The sequence below is a fragment of the Acomys minous genome, assembly GCF_964271855.1.
Source record: "Acomys minous genome assembly, chromosome: 6".
Classification (NCBI taxonomy): domain Eukaryota; kingdom Metazoa; phylum Chordata; class Mammalia; order Rodentia; family Muridae; genus Acomys; species Acomys minous.
Genome location: NC_140487.1, coordinates 33619454 through 33636738, shown reverse-complemented (window position 1 = coordinate 33636738; position 17285 = coordinate 33619454). Strand labels below are relative to the sequence as shown.

Here is a 17285-nt window from a genome sequence, read left to right as displayed (position 1 = left end):
TTCATCCATATAAATGTTTTTTGATGAATGGCCAGTAGTTCCTAATCTACTCTAGCATGTTGTGGCCAATCTTAAAGAATTTGATGCAACATTTATTCACATTCTAAAAATTAATAATAATAAAGAAAGAAAGAAGAAAGAAAAAAAGGGGAAATTGCCAGAATAATCCACAAACACTATATTTCCTTAGAAAGAGAAATATTAAATCATTATTAAGCATTCGGAATTTGTGTTTGTGCTTTTATATTGACTTTAGTTCACTGTGTCTGTGCCATGCATAAATAAGTGTAGAGACTTAGTTAAAGTCACACTGTCCTTTATCATCCTTAGCCTCTCTCTCATCTGGGGAGACAGATGATGAGGGGCACAGTAGGGCCAATCTTTATTGATTTCTGTTGTACTTTGATTTTTTTTTTTAAACGAAAAAAGTGCTTCTTTTCTGTTTCTATGTTACTCACATTGTAACCATCCTATTATCCAGTAGAACCACAAAGTTAAGCAGAGAGTCAGGACACAAAGAATAACATGAGACACTCTAGAAATTTACATCAAACTTAGTAAATGTAGAGAACATGGGATAAATATGTCATGCACTCAACATGCAAGAATAATTGTGGTTACAGTTCTTGCTGCAGATAAATGGAAAAGTACTTTGATCTTCTACAGACCTGGCAATGGCCAGATAGTATGAACTATTTGGTAGTTTTATTGATGTCTATATGCAACTCAAAATTTTAAAATCACTGCCTGTATCAAGGTAGACAAATAAAATCCACTTTCTAGGAGTGCCAGCTAGTTGGAAATTTTGTTGTTGTTTGCTTGTTTCCTTTCCTTTCTCATATTGATGGCATCTAGTGAGTTTTAACAGTAAAGGACTCAATTGGAGTCCTAGTGACAAAATCTGTTGACAAATGATAGAATTTTGTTTGTTCTGGCATCAGATAACTAAGTTTTTTCCCTTCTTTAACCCCAGTTTCGGCTCTGTAGTTGTTATCATTGTTAATTCTGGTCTGTTGAGTGTCACATGGTCTCCTGTGTGAATAATCTTCAGCTCTTCATCAGATGTAGTACAGTATTTGAAATGTCAGTGGACTAGTGAAACTTGAAATAAAATGGCAGCAGACCTTGTACTTTGCTATTTGTGTGTGTCTGCAAGCTTATTTATATTAACTTTTTAATAATCCTTTATTATCACTTATTTTTTCATTAGTTTAAATCCTCATGATGAGTTGCTACGTATGTTTTGATAAATAGCCGTTAGTTATTTAAGTAAAGGCTCCATGTATGCTAATCTTTTCCTTACCCCTTGCTGTGAAGTATCTTCTGTCACCTGTTCTCCCGTCATGAGCAGGAAATACAAGTCTGTTCTTATGGACTCATTTCCTTCACCTCTTATCGTGTGCCTCTCAAATGGTAGCTACATAATGCACAAACTCAAGTAGTTCCTTCACATGCTGTTTCCTTGCAGTTCGGATTAGCGATTACATAGCTGGGAATTCTACCCTTTATTCCTTTGGTTGAGTTTTCAGGTACGGTTGTTGATAAAAGTGGCTCTGGTGTCCTGTCTGTGTGGGCTAGGTAACTGTGAAGATTTTTGTGGCTATGGGGTGTTTGAAAGTATGTAAAGCAATGAATCTGGAAGTCTTTGGATCCAGATTTGGAATGATTCTGCACTGTGCTTGGAAGGATACAGTAAAGAATTCGGTGAAATCTCCCCCATCTTAGAATACTTCCCATGGGAAATGGATGCAATTAAGTTTTGAATTAATATGCAGGGGGAAAATCTCTTTGGGATCAGAATTAAATAGCCCAACCCAGCCCAACTTCTCTTACTGGGAAATTCTAAAATCAAAATCAAAATTACAAACATACCTTTCATGTTCTTTTTACTTGATAATTTGCAAAAATTCTCTTACCATGACATTGTTTTCAAAGTATGATTCACTGTTTATAGTTTAGATTTTCCTTTTTAAAAAAAAAAATCCAAATACATCTTTTATTTTTTTAATGTAGGTAAAAATGAAATAGCAGAAAGCAATCTGAATGAAGAGTCCTTCTCACGTGCATAGTTAAGTTTCATGCTTAACCATTGCCTTACTGTTCTGGAATTCATAGCTTTTTTTTTTTTAAGGTACTCTCCTTATGGCTCATTTTTCAAAGGCTCTCAACTTAAATTACAGAAAGAAAATCACAACAAACTAAAAGAGAAAAACAACAGCAGCAGCAGCAACAACAACAACAACAGCAAAACAGGCATAGAGCCCTCACCCCTGTATTTTAGTGTCTTTGGTACAGGAAGTCACTCTTCATGCTACCATAAGAGGAATGTAAACACCAACCCAGCCAGGAGCCCTAGGAATGACAGTGGTGTCCTGTGTGCAAGATATGCTTGTGCAATTGTGGCACCGAGCTTGTGGCAGTAGCCAACTAATAACTGATTTGACTGAAGGTCCACTCCACATGATGGAACCCATACCAGACACTGCTTTAACTTTTTTTATTCTTAATACATTGAGTTGCATAATATTTAATTTAACAAACAATCAGACAGGGAAACAAAAGGAGATAATAGGTTAATGGGTGCTGCAAACACTTTGGTTATGGCCCCGCCCCACACTCAGCTGTCCCTAGGACCTGTTTTGTGATACAGCTCGACATTCCTAGTGAATATATTTTTTGAGTCTTAATTTATAGCAAGGGCAGTTGGAACAGTAGGTTGTAGCTGTAGAGATGTGGCTGCAAGTAATAGGAACTTTGGGGTTTATGCTTTTATAGGAAAGGGCAAATGTTTCATTTTCCCTACTTGGTTCCTTCCACTCATTGCAAAGCTAAAATAAAGGTGGAGTCAGCTTACATTTAAGATGGGTGCTACATTATGAGGAAGGCGGAGGGAAAAACATAATGTCCAGGTCTCTTTCTAAACCTGCTTTAAAAATCTATTACTTATTTGTTAATAATGAAGATTACAAGAGTTAATTCACACGATTGCTTTCATGCAGAAGGAAATATCATCTGAATTTAGTTTATAATCAGGTCAGTACCTGCTGATTAGTAGGGGGAAAAAAACTACAAGATATTTAAAAATTAAAATTGATTACCAGAGCCTTGGTTAAGCCCAGTCATTTGAACAGTCAATTAGTGTGATGGTACTCCAAGAAATTTCATTATGTGTTGCGCCGTCACTTGTGTGGGGGATAGAAAGTGGGTTTGAAGGGGAAAAACTGTAGCAGCTGACCTGAGTTCTATTTTTTAGCAAGGATAGCCTGCCCCTCGGATGTGATATTCATAGCCTCCTTTGCTCTGGTGGGTGGTTAAGGTCTGTGTGCTAAGGCACAAACTTGTTCAGAGCCTGTCTTAGCTTCCTCTAAGTATGGCCTTGGAATTCTTGCCTAAGCCTCGCTTGCACCGCATAGTCTTGATATAGATGTCTTTTCTACTGCCTTGTTGCACCGTGTACCAGCTCAGTGTCTGTCAACGTAGTTAACCGTAGTTTCTGAAAGTGAGCATTGCCTTGAATGGAAAAACTGTACCCCAGAGCCTCTGGTGTTGAACATGTCATTTATTATTTTTTTTTTTTTGCATCCAGCTTGGTAAGGGTTCAGCCTGGGAAAATCAAGACAAGGGTGGTCATAAAATTTTTGAGAATAAAAGACATTTTCTACAACTTGTGTGTGAGATTTGTGTGCTTGGGTGATGAGATGGGAAGCTGGGTAGATGCAAATGAGTTTAAAGGAGATGATTTTATTCAACTTTAATCACGGGAGAAATTAGACTGAATTTTTCTATATAAATTGCATAATTTTGATTCAGTTTTATGTATAATGTAAAAAGTGTGAAACTGCAGACATGTTTGATGAATAAAATCACATTACTCAGATATAAATACCATTACACTATATTCCCTTATAAGTTTCTTATTCTCTTATAAGTTTCTTATTGCATTACACATATATCTATGTAGTTTAAAAATTTTATATTTATGATTTTTCCTCAGTGAGTCTTCGTCACTTTGCTGTTTATCCTTTGAAAGTAATGCTATAGCTATATCCTTATCATATAAATTAGTATATATTTATTCAATATTGAATACATATATCATCTGGAGTCGTTAAATATTTCTGTGAGTAGGTTATCTCCTCCTCCTCCTCTTCTTCCTCCTCATCCTTTTTCTCCTCCTTCTCGTCTTCTTTTTCTAAGATTTTTTTCCTATGTGTATGAGTGTATGTGTATCACATAATGTGCCTAGTGCCAGAAAATGACATCTGATGCCCTGGAACTGGAGTTACAGACAGATGTGAGTCATCCTTTGGGTGCATGGAACTGAACTGGGTACTCTTAAAATACAGCAAGTGCTTTTAACCATTAATCCATCTCTATACCTCCTCAACCCCCACCCCAGGACTCTTATCAGCTGTGCAGTTTGTTAATGCCAGCAGTTTTTATTAACTTCTCTTTTACCACTTTGTAAGATATCTGTTATGATCATCATTCATTATGAATATTTCCTTATTACATAGTTTTCTTATTTATTCTTTTAACATACATAGGTTTTGGCTAGTTTTAAGACAAATTCCTGTCTTAAGTTCCTGTAATATTACTGCTCCCTCCTCTCCTGGGCATTGCCTTAATCCACACTGTAGAAAAGATCTATATGAATAGGTCTTCTCATATATAGGGGCAGGAATTAGAAAACCCCTGGCCACATTTGCTTTTTATGTGTGTGACAAGCTTTGGTGACAAATGTGATGTGGCTTCCCTGTAGCAACAGGGGAGCACACAAGGGACACAGCGGCCAGCCCACAGACATGTTCCCAACTTTATATTTTTCATTGCTAGAACTAAATTCAGAGCCTTGAACTTGCAAAGGAAGCATTCTGTATCTGGGATACCGATTTGACTCTGTGCGGCTACTATCTCAATAGAATGGAGACAGAGCCTCTTTCGGGGGATAGCCAGACACACTCTTCATTTTTCTCCGACAGAATTTTCCTCCTCCCACAATTCACACATCTCCTGTGCTTTCTTATATCTCATGGTGTGTTTCTTTCTCTCCCTCTGGCCAGTCTGTTGTTTCTGCAGTGTGCTAAATAGAGCAGTATGCAATGGGACAGCATAGTGGTGAAAAGCGTGAGGTCTCTTCCTTTTCTTTTTTGTTAATTTGTTTTTAATTTATTCACTTTCCATCACAATTGTAGCCCCCCCCCCTCATCTCCTCTGGGTCCCACCCTCTCTCCCTCTTCTCCCTCCCCTCTCCCCTAGTCCTCAGAAAGGGAGAGCCTTCTTCCCCTACCATCTGACTTCAGCCTACCAAGTCTCAACAGCACTGTCTGCATCCTCATCTTCTTCCTCTCTGGCCTGGCAAGGCCACCCTGCCAGGGAGAAGTGATCAAGGAGCAGGCAACAGACTGCGTGTCAGAAACAGGACCTATACACCGCATTAGGGGACCCACATGGAGACTGAGCTACCTATTGACTACACCAGAGCAGCGGGTCTGGGTCCTACCCATGCATGGTGCTTAATTGGTGCATCAGTCTCTGCAGGTCCCACTGGACCCAGATTTGTTGGCTCTGTTGGTTTCTTTGTGGAACTCTTATCCCCTCTGGGTTCTTAGATCCCCTAACTCTTCCATAAGACTCCCTGTGATCTGCCCAAAGTTTGGCCTTGAATCTTAGCATCTGCTTCAAAATCCTGTTGGGTGGAGCCTTAAGAGGACGTGTATGGTAGGCTTCTGTCCTGTTCCCTCTCATCAACTGCTTCCAGTGTCTATTTTATTTGCCCTTCTGAATGAGAAATAGGCATCCTCCCTAATGTCCTCCTTGTTACTTAGCTTCTTTAGGTCTGTGAATTGTAGTATGGTTGTCTTGATTATATAGCTGGTATCTGCCTATAGCTGAGTATATACCATGTGTGTCTTTCTGGGCCAGAGTTACCTCACTCAGGATAATTCTTTTCTAGATCCATCCATTTGCCTGAAATTTTCATATTTTCCTTGTTTTTAATAGCTGAGTAGTATTCCATTGTGTAAATGTACCACAATTTCTTTATCCATTCTTCGGTTGTTTCCAGATTCTGGCTATTATGAATAAAGCTGCTATAAACATAGTTGAGAAAATGTCCTGGTTGTATTCTGGAGCATCTTTTAGGTATATGGCCATGAGTGGTATAGCTGGATCTTGAAGTAGCACTTGCCTGATTTTCTGAGAAAATGCCAGATTGATTTCCAGAGTCGTTGTACAAGTTTTCACTTCCATCAGCAATGGAAGGATGCTCCCCTTTCTCCACATCTTTGCCAGCATGTGGTGTCACTTGAGTTTTTTATCTTAGCCATTCTGGTAGGTGTAAGACTGGATTCTCAAAGTCCTTTTGATTTGCATTTCCCTAATAGCTAAGGATGTTGAGCATTTCTTTAAGTGCTGTTCAACCATTCGGTATTCCTTTGTTGAGAATTCTCTGTTTAGTTCTGTACTCCATTTTTTAATTGGGCTATTTGGTTCAGTGGTGTTTAACTTCTTGAGTTCTTTGTGTATTTTGGATATTAGCCCTTTGTTGGATGTAGGGTTGGTAAAGATCTTTTCCCAATCTTTAAACTGTTGTTTTGTTCTATTGACAGTGTCCTTTGCCTTACAGAAGCTTTTCAGGTTCATGAGGTCCCATTTATTATTTGTTGATCTGAGAGCCTTAGCTTTTGGTGTTCTGTTCAGGAAGTTGTTTTCCTGTTCTAATGAGTTCAAGGCTTTTTCCCACTTTCTCTTCTAATAGACTTATTATATCTGGCATTTTTGTTGAGGTCTTTGATCCACTTGGCCTTGAGTTTTGTGTAGAGGGACGAGTATTGGTGCTTGGTATTGTTTTGTTCAGCATCTTGTTTTGTAGCCCAGGCTATCTTTGAACTTATTACCATCCTGCCTCTGCCCTTAGTGTGATGAAATTACAAGTGTGTGTTGCCATGTCCTCTTCCTTAATACTCTATGTAAGTAACTCAAAAGCACACCAGAAGTGTCTCTGCCTTGTCCCCAGGCATGATGGTTTTCTGGAGAAAAGCAGAGGAGGTACAATTGAGCTGTTAAATGGACTCACCGTGCATTTGTTGGAACCTATTTGTACTTGCAAGGGTGACAAAGAATAGGTAGTCTGATTTGGGGCACTGACACCGCCTTTCACTACAGGGAAAACAAGGATCAGGGTCTTGCATAATAACACTCAAGTACTCAAGTTAGAAACATACTTGTCTCTGGCCCTGGAATCTGAGGTCTTCTCACAACACAGTTTCTGATAATTAAAGAGAATAATGAAACACGTTAGCATCTAATTCTGTGTAAATCAGTCATCCAGTTTCTAAAACAGACATGCAGAAAAACATCCATCTCAAAGATTATAAAATAAACCAAAGGAATTTAATGTATGGAAATATTAGGGGCTCATAGAGATGGCTTCAGATTCTGTTTTCTAACAAACTTTAAGACGTGGTCAGGGTAAATACGATCTAACTATGTTGCATTTGTGCCAGAAACTAGCAATGGATAAATAAAAAGAGAAATTATCCATTATAAAATTTTGATACAGAATCAAAGACAACTGAGTCATTTGAAAATGCTGTTAAAATATCCTCCCCGTTTTTAGCTGCACAGATTTTTGAAAATGAGTTTTCTTTTTGCTCTTCAACCAATGCAATATATTCAATGCAGAAGTAAGTATGAGAATCAAGATGTCTTTAATTAAACAATTTGTCAAAGGGCAAAACCATGGCACCTATCTCATTTCATGATGGGGGGTCTACTCACTTTATAGAATCAGCAGATTTTAAAAGCAGGTTTAGATACCAAGTTAGACTTATCCTTGCTGGTACAATAGAGTGATAGGTTTCCTTCTTTGCTGAGGTCACTACCAATTTAAACTCTTGGTAGTTCCTCAAGCTAGGTGATGAATTAACTCTGAACATATTGAGCAGTTGTGGAGGCACACAACTGTTTTATTAGTCTATGGAAAGCAAAGGCAGGAAGATCAGGAGTTCAAGGTTAGCTGGACTACATAGGAAGTGTGAGGCCAGTCTGGGCTGTCGGTGAGCTGTCTTAGCATCTACCCCCAAAGCATAAGTGGTGCAGATAAGTGAATTGTGTCATGCTCACAATATCCTGGGACTACTTTTGGCTCCCTCCTTTTATTCTGGTTCCTGCCATTATTTGATCATGCAAAAACGGTTTTAGTGGATCAAACTTTGTGTCATTCTTTAGTACCCTGATATTTCAAGCTAGCTTTAAGGTCAAGAAAATGGGAGGAACCTGATTTGCACCTATCCTGGGGAGAGAGCTAGTCCTGTATTCAGAGATTTATTTGTCTAAGCTGCATGCATTATGTTTATCTGATGTTTGGTATAAGACCTACAGACGTAAGGAATTTCACTTCTAGTAATATGCACTGGTGGTATAGCTCAGAAGACATGAGTCCATATTTGGTGGTCAGCGGTTATGTGATTGGTCACTGAACGAAATACACTGCACAGTATTTGACGCTTGCTTAAAAAAATATAACACAAACTCAGATAGAGTCCTTTGATATTGTCTGCTTCTTGTGCAGCTATGAGAGTGACTCAGAATGGAATAGAATAAGCTATTTTTATTGCTGTACGAAAAAGGAACGCTGGATTAAAAACCACAGTAGACATTTACAGGAAAATGCCTGTGGCATCTAGTCCTGCATTCTTCTTCACCGTCACACGGAGGGTCACGAGACTCATGATGTCATCTGACCTGCCTGTTCAGCTGCCGAACTGTGTGGTGTGTTTGCAGAGATTCCAGGAATGAGCAGCAAGTGCTGCACACTCTTCTTCCTGATTTTACCCCATCGTTCTGTGGTTCCCTAGCAAACACATTAACTGCTTTAGAACCACAGACTATTTACTTATACTTATGGAGGCTGAAGCTCCAAGATGAATGTGTCAGTTAGGGTCTTTTTTTTTCCTTCCTTTTTTACATACAAAATACATGTATGTTTTAGATAGATGTGAAGATATATGCCTATAGTGTCTAATGCCATGTTTAGTGTGTATTTGTCTCTATATGTGTTAAAATAATCTAATTGTCATATGCATTATTGTCTACTTGCCATTTTTTTTCTTGTAGTGAGGATATTTAAGATCTGCTCCCAGCAGATTTTAAACATTTACACAAGCATATCAACACACACACACACACACACACACACACACACACACACCCCACATCATCATCATCATCATCATCATCATCATCATCATCATGTTTTCTTTATCCACTTACCTGTCTACAGTGAGATTCATGGAATATCTTGAGTGTGACTGACACTGTAGCAAGCATGTACATACCTCCTAGGCATGTTGATTTTGCTTCCTTTATAGCCGTTCTTCATGATTGTGATAATGTCCTAGTTTTCTTAGACACGAATGCCTTGGTGAGTAACTATATATTAATGAAGAAACTGGATTCCTTTGAGGTTTTAAGTTTTTGTGTTTATGATCATTATCAAATTGTTCTTTCATTCTAGACTATCAGGTGCATTGTAAATATAATTTAAATACATTTGATTAAATACTGGAGCTCTTAAAGCAAAGTAGAAAAGATTATAGATTATTGTTACTGTTTGAGGAATTATGGTTAATAATAAAAACCACCCATCCCAGAAACCCTTTTTTCATAGTAGAGAAAGCATTTTCATAGTTGAACAACCATTATAGCAAAAGTTGATATTCAAATTATGGAGAGGCTTCTGAGAGGCTGTGAAGATAAAGAGTGTACTCACCTGCGTAGCCTAGCGGAGGATGCATGTTTGCATTGAGCACAACCTGAGTCCTCAGGGAGGACTACACAGCTCTCTGCTCACATGTAGTTCCTCCCAACTGTGAATAGCAGTGACCCTCTGTGTTAGCTCACAAGCTGGTATCTGGAGGAGGAAACGGTGTCTGTCCTTAGGACAGGAGGAAGCTAGGCAGCTGCTTTCCCATTGAAACTGTGAGATTGGGAACACTCTCTCTTCTGATACTTGAATCTCGTACCAGAGAGAGAGAGAGAGAGAGAGAGAGAGAGAGGGGAGAGAGAGAGGGAGAAGGAGGGAGAGGAGAGAGGGAAACATATTTCACATAGAGAAAAGTCCTTCTAATTATAGTTTTTCTAAAATAAATTCTCTCTGGGAGAGGGAGGAGGGAATCTTTTCCCCTTGCTTTTAAGATGCTTCTTTTATCTCTTCCATTGCATCCCACTTTGTTTACTTTTATCTTAAAAGAAAAAAAAGGTCTTTATCTCCGTCACGTCATCATCGCAGCTCGCTGAAACATCTTCCACAAGGCTGTCTAGTTGAGTCTCGTTCCATTTTAACTTAAAGTTTAGTTTACAAACACCACAAAACAACTTGTTTTCTGAAGTCAGGAGTGCTTTCTGTTTTGATCTTAGATTTGGCCAGGATGAAAATTTTAACGTTCTCATTTTGCCCTTTAAGAAGGTCAGGGGCAAACACGTATGAAGTAGTCATTTTTTTTCTAGTGATAAAGCCCATCACTTCGTTCAAGGAATTGGGAACAAGTAGTTATTTGACGTGGGACTTCCTATTTTTATGCTTTCTTATTCGCTGTCCCTTCGTCGCCCTAGCTTTCCTCGGTGCACTTGGCGGGCTCCTACTGATGGGCTGCCATGGTGGTGAGACCTGTACTACAAGGCCTTCGCTCTGGGTCCTAGGGCTCCTCTGTTGTCACAGTTGCTCTTTCAGCATCTGTTCTTTCAATCATTCCTGCTAAGCTCCGCTTCACACACCTGCTGGGCGCAGCATTGGCTCTCAGAAGTGCAGCGTTCTCCCAGTCCTTTCCTCCTGAAAGGAGGCCCCAGGGAGGAGGGCTCCCTCATGGTGGCACCCATATTTAGCTTCACAGACCCACTGTGACCCATGCCTGTCTGTCCATATCCTAGGTCCTCTGGGAGCCGCGGCCCCTCCTCTCTTTCCTCCAAGCCTCACTTCTCTGTGACCACAGAGTCACCTTGAGTTTCTGAGCCGTATAATCAAATTGCTTCCACACTTGAAACTTCTGAGTGCTACATTCTGTGCGAACATCTTATGTTCTCCTTGAAGCTGTGTTTGGGGGGAGTCTGGGCAATTGTTTTTTTTTTTTTTTCTTATCTCACTCTAGATTTAAGTGAAACATACAAGCCACCCGGTGGAGTACTTCTGTGAATGTAGCCTTTTCCTCCTGTCTCTTTGCAGGTTTTTGTTGTTTGATTTTTTTAATGTTGCTTCCTGATGGCCTCTCAAACCTGACTGTTCTGACTGAAATCTGCAGAGACAATTTCCTTCTTGCTGTACAGAATCAGAGTATCAGCATTTGCAATGTTCAAAGTAACAACAGGAGGGATCTATAATTTTCACGCAAGGACTTTTCTGTGTGGAACTGAGAGTTGAAAACTACAAATCCGGGCAGTGGTGGAACTGCCTTTAATCCCAGCACTCGGGAGGCAGATGGGTCTCTGAGTTCAAGGTCATCCTAGTCTATGGAGTGAGTTCCAGGACAGTCAAGGCTACATGGAGGAACCCTGTCTAGAAACAAACAAACAAACAAACAAACAAAACAAAACCAAAGTCTCCCCCTCTTAAAAAAAAACAAAAAAGAAAAAAAACCCATGTAATTACATAAATTGCTGGGTTTGGAAATATTGTTTTCAAGGTTTCTGCCTCTCCATATCTGTTGTGTAGAGACATCATCACTAGTGGAAAAAGGAGATCCCAGTTAGTAAGGTGGCCACCTCTAAAGTCCAACCCTAGGTAGATGTCATGACCTCTGTGGAAACAGGAGCTGTGGGCTGAATGCTCCTTGCAAAATAAGCCAGCCACCTCGTGTCACCATTATTTTAAGAGATCAAAACGTGAATTCGAATTTAAGGATAATCATAACTTTAAACACATTCCCCCACTCAGGCTCGAGAGCTCTTCTATGTATGCATAGTCAACTGAGAATAGTCTCCTTTAGTCCTCCTGACTTTTTCTTTGTCGGGATCTCAGCCCTCACCGGTTTCTATTGCTTGAAGTTTTGAATTGTCTCTCCAACAGCACCAACCAGGGAAGCCACTCAGCAGAGCTCTCTGTGTCCAGATCCTAGACTCTGGCTTGTTCATGTTCCACCACAGCATGGCCACTGCTCTCTGTACTTGTGGTATTCTAGAAATGCTGAGGCCTTTAGCAGACCGCCCTCCCTGGGACTGCCTACCCTGTGCTTTTAGGGGGGACCTGCCCCTGCGTTAGAGAACTGTGTGGGCAATAATGCCTGCAATTGTGCCTTTCCCAGAGCCAAGCCACTGTTGGGGATAATAAATGATGGCTTGTTTATCTTGGAATTATTTTTTATGGGCAGATGCCATGAAAGATTCAAAGGCTGTCAGCAAGGAAAGAAAGAATACCCCAATTGTTCGTTCAGTGCCTGATTTTCAATTTAATGTGAGGGTATCTTGTGAAACTTGTTTGAATATCAAACAGCTAGTAAACCTTAGACAGTTTTCTCCTGAGATGTTTTAAATAGCCCATTTAACCAACTTGTTTTCAGATGCAGTCTCTCTCTGTCTCTGTCTCTGTCTCTGTCTCTGTCTCTGTCCTCTGTCTCTCTCTGTCTCTCTCTGTCTCTGTCTCTCTCTCTCTGTCTCTCTCTCTCTCTCTGTCTCTCTCTCTCTCTCTGTGTGTGTGTGTGTGTGTGAAGTCTATTTCTATGTCCTCTGACTGTCTGTCAGGAGGGAAAGAAAGTCATTGCTGAAGCATCTATAGTGCTTTTTTGCCTTCTGATTGGCTGAGAGTATGTGAGGACAACTGCTGAGAAATCCAATAGAGTCAGACACAGGGAAGGCTGCAAGCATCATGTGTGAATGCAGAGGTTAGAAGAGGGCACCAAATCCCCCAGAAGTGGAAATACAGGTGGTTGTTGTAAGCTCTCCAGTGTGGGTGCTGGGAACAAAACATGGCTCCTCTGTAAGTTCAGCAAGTGCTCTGGACCATTTCACTCTAGTCCCTCAAATGTCCTTCTGTTGCAGAGGAACCAAAAGTTAATGTTTAGATATTTACCCAAGAGTTAAAATATCTACTAACATGGAACAAAATCAGGAATGAAAGAGTTTATGATACTTCAATTTGCAGTACAAGGTTGGTCTATTTTTATTTCCACGTTTTTTTGTTTTGTGAGACAGAGTTTCATTAGCTACCTTGAAGCTACTATGGTTGCTATCATGTAAAAATTAACATTGATCATTACATGTAATTACGCATTTCCCCTCCTGGGGTAAAAATGGCTAAAAATAATCTACTCACTTAGCACAATCCTGATAGAGGTCTGGGTATTTCTCAGAGATAGGGCATTTGCTTGCCTCGACTGTGTGAGGCCCAGAGTTGATCCCCAACACCCCAAGAAGGAATGGGAAAGAGGAGGTAGGGAAGGCGGGAAGGAGGTGGTTCTGAGACCACTTCCTACTTCCTGTGGTTTGCACGTTGTACCTTGGGTCTTTGTATTTGTTCATCCTGCATACTTGTTGCTTTGTATCTTGTTTGAATATAATACAAGATTCTCTTGTACGTGTTGACACTGAATTAGAAAATCCTCATTTTATTTTCTAGGTGCTGGTGAATCTGGAAAAAGCACAATCGTGAAGCAGATGAAGTGAGTAGGCAGTGGGCATTCAATAAACTTCTGTGGCTCTGGCTGGCTTCTGTAGGAGCACGTTCTTATCTCCTTTTCATCTCCTTAGAATTATCCACGAAGCTGGGTACTCAGAAGAAGAATGCAAACAGTACAAGGCAGTGGTCTACAGTAACACCATCCAGTCCATCATCGCCATCATTAGGGCCATGGGAAGGTTGAAAATAGACTTCGGAGACTCCGCTCGAGCGGTAAGTCATTGAGCTTGTTGGTGGCGGGTTGGAGGACTCACTGGGGAATAATGCTGTAGCTGTATCACTGAGGCCAGACGGCTGTCAGGAGTGCATTATACAAGAAGTCAAAGGGCAGAAATGAGTCTTGAGCCGCAGAAATCAGCAAAATAAGAAATGCACAGAAGTGTGCTCTCCGCCTTGCTGCAGCTTTCCCTAACTTGTCCAGACTGTTCAGAAATCACCATGTGTTTACTATGTTACATGGATATTAGAGTCTGAGAAATTCTTGTCAACTCTACAGAACACCTGGGTAAACCCACCCAAAGTGGGGCAACTTGATTTTTGGCTCACAGCATCAAAGGTTTCAAGTCCATGCTTGGCAGACTCCATTGCTGTGGTCATGATGCTAAAACACCGTGGTGGGGAGTGTGGGAAGGAACAGTGGATCGCCTTATGATGGGCAGGACATAGAGAGAGACAGGAAGGTCTCTTCTAGGACAAGATACTCTCTTCAAAGACAAACGCCCAATGACCCAGTCCCTCCAGGCCAGGTCCCTGTTCTAATAGTGTATTCACCTTTAAATTTGTCAGCAGTTCAATTCACTGAAGATGTTATATTCCCCCTCTCCCCTGCATCCAGTCATCTCAGTAGTCCATCAGGGACCAAACATTTAGCCATTTTATACCCAAACCATAACTCATAGATACCTCTGTACCCATGTTCTCATTTGTTGTTACCGTAACAAAATGCCAGAGATAATTAGCTTAAAAAGACAAAAGGTTCATTCTGACTCACAAGTTCAGCTCTTTCAGTTTAGCTCTTGCCTGGCTTAGGTAGGAGGATTGCCACAATGAGGCCAACCTGAACTACGCAGTGGGTCCTACATCAGTCAACAAGGCTACAGAGCAAGAAAGCAAAGCAAAAACATTTCAGCACTGACATGATCTAATTATTTGTTCTTGGGCCCAGACTGAAACAACAACGGAACCCTGAGTAAGGAAAACGGTATGAGTTTGCTTATCTTTGGGACAGGAAAATACCGGCTATTTAAAGACATGAATCAGAGCTTCAGAGGTAAATAGGACCCCAGCAGACAAGCCGGTGCCTGGTAAAGAAGCTGGAAGGCAGGACCGTGTATTGTATAGCACTGCAGCCAGCTGGGAGTGTGGTGGGCTTAGTGCTAGCATGGCTCTGTGCTGGGCTCCCTCCTTTGACCCTCAGTTTGCTTTGAGTTTGGTTGAAAGCAGCCTGCCTGGTCCTTTCCACAATGCGCTTGCTTCTCCTTTCTCTCAGTTGGATGCTTAATCTGTTTATTGAAAGGCTTTTACTTGTTACCTTGTTCATATGTCACTGAAAGGAAATCCTGCCATTTTGCACCATGAATGAGCCTCAACAATATTATGAAGTAAGAAAAAAATATGGTCTGGCTTTATTTATATGTGAAATCAAAAGCGAATGTGAAAGTCAAGTATCAAAGAGAAAATAAATCAATTTTGAGCAGGGCCTTAGTGTAAAGTGAAGGGAGATAAAGGTGTGTAGCTGGAAGTGTAAAAAAATAGTATACATGTAAGATAAAGAAATCTAAAGGTGAAAGGTACAGCTAGGGGATTGTGTCAAGATCATTAAAATAATGTACTTATCATTTATTCATTTAACGCTTTCAGGGCACTTGTCAGATGAAGAAAATAATAAACGCCTAAATTACAGTGTGAAAAGAGTAGATGATACAAAATGCTCTAGATGTAATCAAACCTTCTTTAGAAAGAAAGGTTAGAGGAATGTTGTGAATTATTAAAAATTATCTTGAAATGCTCTTGGAAATATCAGCGGCACCGACCTAAAAAAAAAATCTCTGTTTAAAAGAACGGCGCAGATGGCATGCACACTGAGATTCAGGAGAGGAAGTAAACAGAAACGGGACTCGATACCAATTCTAATTCCAGCAACTGAAAACTTAGCAGATTCCTTTATGTAAGATGGTTGTAGTGGCTCATGCCTGTAATTCCAGCTCTTGGGAGAACTGAGGCAGGAGGACTGTCACATAGAACTCACTAAGCTATGTAGTAAGTCCCAGGTCAGTGTGGATTATAAAATTAAAGCTCCTCTCAGAAAACCCAACCAAACTAAACAACAGCCTACATTCCCAGCTCTGGGTATCAGATCCCACACTGGCTGCGAAATGAAACACTTTAGAGCTTGTGTTCAGTGCAGGCAGTTCAATGAGAAGCCATTTGGTTTTCATTCCTTTCTTTTCTTTTTCCCCCAAGCCTTTTATTTGACTTTTATTACTTTAAAAAAAAAAAAAAGGCTGCATATTTATTTTGCTCTCTGACACGGTACTTATGCCTTCAACACTTTCACGATGATTTTCTGCTCCTCAATAAGGAAAGCCCGCTTGATCCTGTCATAGATACTCTTGACACACACGGAGCCACCGTCGGCCCTGCTGACATGCTTGTCCATCTTAGACAATCTCACAAGGACTTTAGGCCTCACAGCAGGAACCCCTCGCAGTCTGCCTGGGCACACACCGCACGCGAATTTAGGTGCTTTCCCAACCTTCTTGGTACACAGGGAAACAATCCTGTTGCCAGGGGTTCAGAAAACCTAGTTTTGTTAAAGGCTGTATTATCAGAGAGCCTAGGATGGTATGTCAAACTCTAGACCATTCTGAGTGCCTCTAAGCACTGTCCCCGGGAAAGGCCTTTCTTTTTAAACCTTTTCTGTACGATTTTGCTTAGCCTTAGGAGATGCTCTGACCACAAGGGTGCTAGTTTATGTTTATGCTCTCATCTGAGGCTCTGGAATCTGCATGAGCCTGTGCACCCGCCCCTTCCTGCTTTCAGTCTGTTGTTATCTCTGATGACCTCAACCTTCCCCAGTTACTGCTTCACACGGAGGGGGTATTCTCCCGTAATCCGCTCCCATTCTGTCTGTCCTGTATTTCAGGGTACCTTGTTTCTACATACAACTTAAGCCACTACAAGCCCCTGGCCTTTCCTCTTGGGGTTATAAAGATGAATTAACCAGAGCCTGCACATGAGGAAGGCACATTCACGCTGAGCATTGTAACCTGAGTAAGAGGTTTCTAGACAAAAATGAAAAGCCACTCTACAACCAAGGAGTACCATATTCAAAGGCACTTTGAAAACTCCTTTTTCACAAGTAGCAAGCTCTGTAATATAAGGTGAAGGATGAGTAGATGTTTAATTCTGCAGAGGACCACAGATCTGCTGTAGAAGTGAAAGCAGAGTGGATATTCTGCATCACTATTTTTTCCCTGAGGGTCACACTGACTTACTGACTTAGACATTACTAGAGCTCTGATTTTGAACATCTCATAAGTGAGGAAGGTTATCTGTTTCATCTTTTAGTTTTTCTCTGACATTTATTGAAGATGAGAATGGTATATAATATTTT

General features: G+C 40.6%; 1 protein-coding gene across 2 annotated transcripts in view; it reads left to right on the top strand.

The window, feature by feature from the left end:
- Positions 1 to 17285, top strand: part of GNAI1 (G protein subunit alpha i1) — an 83296-nt gene that overhangs the window by 35797 nt on the left and 30214 nt on the right. For both annotated transcript variants that reach the window (XM_084784508.1, XM_084784509.1), the window contains exons 2-3: positions 13610 to 13652; positions 13741 to 13882. In XM_084784508.1, coding sequence (XP_084640634.1) covers positions 13610 to 13652; positions 13741 to 13882 — 185 coding nt within the window. The remainder of the gene's footprint in view (positions 1 to 13609; positions 13653 to 13740; positions 13883 to 17285) is intronic.